The sequence below is a fragment of the Antennarius striatus genome, chromosome 7 (genome assembly GCF_040054535.1).
Source record: "Antennarius striatus isolate MH-2024 chromosome 7, ASM4005453v1, whole genome shotgun sequence".
Classification (NCBI taxonomy): domain Eukaryota; kingdom Metazoa; phylum Chordata; class Actinopteri; order Lophiiformes; family Antennariidae; genus Antennarius; species Antennarius striatus.
Genome location: NC_090782.1, coordinates 24,643,892 through 24,647,500, shown reverse-complemented (window position 1 = coordinate 24,647,500; position 3,609 = coordinate 24,643,892). Strand labels below are relative to the sequence as shown.

At 52.0% G+C, this 3,609-nt stretch overlaps 1 protein-coding gene across 1 annotated transcript in view; it reads right to left on the bottom strand.

Moving 5' to 3' along the window:
• Positions 1–3,381, bottom strand: part of zc3h3 (zinc finger CCCH-type containing 3) — a 37,533-nt gene extending 34,152 nt beyond the window's left edge. Inside the window, exons 1-3 of the mRNA XM_068320429.1 lie at positions 3,225–3,381; positions 458–1,598; positions 5–165 (exon numbers count right to left, since the gene is read on the bottom strand). Coding sequence (XP_068176530.1) covers positions 5–165; positions 458–1,598; positions 3,225–3,381 — 1,459 coding nt within the window. The remainder of the gene's footprint in view (positions 1–4; positions 166–457; positions 1,599–3,224) is intronic.
• Between the last annotated feature and the right edge of the window lie 228 nt (positions 3,382–3,609).

Here is a 3,609-nt window from a genome sequence, read left to right as displayed (position 1 = left end):
TTACTCGATCTGGCGTACGAGAGAGAGAGCCGTCTCAGCTTGTGTCGACCGAAAGACACCAGCTCCCTGGAGGGCGTCCTCCGGGCCCCTGACGGGCTCCGGGTCCAGGTGTGTGTCCTCGTCCGCGGCGAGGACTTCAGCGCCGATGGGTTCGACCCGCCTCCGCTGGTGACGGAAGAAAGAGATGAAAGAGACAAGAGACAATTTAAGTGGAGACATGAATAAACTGTGAATATTTTCGTTGAATGGATGTGCTTTTTCCTCTACTATTATCGATTTTTTTTTTTATTGTAAGTATTTAAAGCTTGCGTCCCCGTCAAAAAATGTGCGTTAAAAATGCAAGGCCGCACGCTAATCCGGATAAAAGCAGGAACTTCTGTTCCGCTCTGAAACCAGCGTCTGACGTTGCTGCCACCTGGAGGCCAGGAGGTGAACTGCAGACGTTGGTGCCGCTCACCTGCCAGCCGACCTCCTGATGATCTTCATCCTGCTGCGGAGCTTGAACGCTCCGGGGGATGGGGGAGGCATGGGGGTCGCAGACGGGGCCCCGGCGGCTCCTCCTTTCGTTCCTTTGCCGCTTCTTTCTGACGTCCAATGGAACGCCGACCGACGCCGCCCCCCCGCCGGGCCCCCGTCCGCCGACGAGCTCTGACCCCCGGCCTTCCAGTGGTAACGGCTGCCCCGGGAAGAGCCGCTGAAGGAAGTCTTTTTGGTTTTGGTGGAGGGGGAGGGGGCCGTTCTGACTCTCTTGGCTCCCTCCCCCTTTTCCGGCGCCCTCGGGGGGAGCATGGGGCTTTTGGGCGAGGGCGACTTTCGAGGCATTTTCGGGTGAGCGTCAGCGGAAGAGGACACCCACTTGTACTTGGAGGTCTTGAGGGCCACGGCTGCCGGGCTGAGCTTTCGGGGGACCTTCCTGGAGGGGGTTCTCTTGCCGACCGTGGGGGAGGGGGAGCTTCTGCTGGCTGCTGCTGGTTTTGAGGTGTAGGTGGGGGCACCAGTCCTCCCTGATGGGGGGGCGGCGCCCTCGTTCTGGTTTTTAACCCAAGTGAACTTGGATTTCCTCATAAACGTCCTCGCTGGGGGGTCATGGGGGGGCGGGTTTGACGCAGACGAGAGAGACGGCGGATTCCCACCCATCTGAGTCGTTACGTTTCTCGGTTTAGCGTCCGTGGTCGGGGGGGGTTTGCTCTGTGATCCGGTCCCGGTGTCCACCTTGTCAGAAGGGGGGGGCTTTGAAGAACTGGTTTTACTTTCGGACGAGAACGCCGCCTCAGTCGCTGCTGCGATTATCAAACGCCCGTCTCTCTTCGGCGGAGGAGACACGGCGGCGGCGGTTCGGACCCCCGCCCTGCAGCCGGGCGGGGCCGAGACGCCGGCGAGCGTTCGGACCGGGGCGGGGGCGTTCTTGTTCCTCAGGGAGTAGGTCTTCCTCCAGCTGGCGTGGCTCTGAGGAGCGTGCTGCCTCCCCCTGGAGCTGTGGGCGTGGCTGACGGATGAGCCGTAGCCCCCGACCGGTGGCGGCGGCGCCCCCGGCTGTCTCTGCGTAACTCTGGGAAACGGCGCGTCGCCATGGACACGCTTATGTCTGGCGATGAGATCTGAGAAGGAGACAGATGACAGGATTTGGCTGAAAATTCAATTCCAGACCGTGGAAACGACGATAACCATGACCCCTAATAACCCCATCATCACCATCATCATCACCATCATCATCATCATCATCATCATCATCATCATCTCACCAGAGTTCAACAATTTTGATTAGCAGGAGCTCTTAAATTTAAAAAACTTAATTTGTCACCTAGTAATCTTTGATATCTGAGCATAAATCTCTTGTTTGTTTGTTTGTTTTTTTGTCTTTGTTTTTGTTTAGTTTTTTCCGGTGACGTCAGTTTTTCTACACCAATCATGAACCAGTAGCTCTACGGCGGAGCCCTGACGGTAAACCGGAGGGTGAAACTGCTATAACGTCTAAATTCTTATAACGTCTAAACCGTTATAACGTCTAAACTGTTACAAAGTATAAACTGCTATAACGTCTACATTGTTATTGTAACATATTGTGTCGAATAACACTGGTTCATTAAGTGCTTTGCTTTTCTACCTGTAGTCTGTTTGTCCCTACTGAGTTCCCGTAGTCCTGCTCTGTAACAAATGACAAATAAATAAGTTGCCCGCCCGCTAACAACGTTGTCTGGAGTACAGTATATTACATGGTGTCAGAAGTGGGATAAAGGACAGTGTCCAGCTAAAGGTTCAACATGTTCCTATTGCCACAAACCAAATCACTGGATGGCTGTGTGTCGCAAGCGTGCGATAAATTCAGTGAGTGTTGAGCCAGTGTTAAGTCAGGATCCACATGAGGATGAAATCCTGAGCATAAATCTGACACAGACTGATGATGCAGAAGATGATGATGAATGGACGGCATGCTTACAGATTCTGTCGCAGCAAGTGCGATTTAGATTAGATACGGGTGCCAAGTGCAACACGTTAACTCTGAACAGTTACCAGCTTCTTCAGCACACCGGTGAGCTAAAGTGCTCCAACACCGTCCTCCGCACCTACTCCAACCACAAACTGAAGCCAGTTGCTGCAGTTGATCTACAGGTAAATTACAAAACCTGTGAAGTGAGTGCAGAGTTTGAAATTGTGGACATTGCACAGGAAAATGTGCTCAGTGGCACCACAGCTGCAGCTTTAGGTCTGATTGCTCGTCTCGCCTCACTGCAGACCACTACTGTAAAAAACAAGTTGAGCAGTAGTGATGTCATCACCCCAACACAGAGTGCACCTGCTGGACTGGCTGAGTTTCCAGAGCTGACACACACCACCGGGACTCTGCCAGGTACATACAAAATCAAAATTGATCCAGATGCTGCGGGTGTGGTCCATCCTGCACGTCGCCAACCAGCTGCACTTAAAGAAAAGATAGTGGAAAAACTACATGAGATGGAGAAAGATGGACACATCACCAAAGTTGAACAGCCTACAGAGTGGGTGAGTTCCATGGTAGCCACAGTGCGAAATGGCAAAGTAAGAATTTGCATTGATCCAAGTGACTTAAATAAAGTCATTAAGAGGGAACACCACCCCATGCGCAACATAGAGGATGTTGTCTCTGCAATCCCTGGTGCCAAAGTCTTCTCAGTCTTAGACGCCAAGTCAGGATTTCTACAGATAAGACTGGATGAAGAGTCGTCTCTCATCACAACGTTCAATACTCCGATTGGCAGGTACAGATGGCTGAGACTCCCATTTGGACTGAAATGTGCACCAGAAATTTTCCAGCGCATCATGGATGAAATGCTCGAGGGCATTGCAGGTGCTGTAAGTGTGATGGACGATATTCTCGTAGCTGCCCCCACAATGGAGAAGCATGATGCAATTCTACGCAGAGTCGTCGAAAGAGCGACAAGCTACAATCTGAAGCTAAACTTCAGCAAGTGTCACATCCGACAGTCAGCTGTGTCATATGTAGGTCATTTAATAACAGCTCATGGACTGAAACCAGACCCAGCAAAAGTTGAAGCAGTACGCTGCATGACACCGCCAACAGACAAGGATGGTGTCCGCCGTTTCCTAGGCTTTGTCACTTATCTGTCAAAG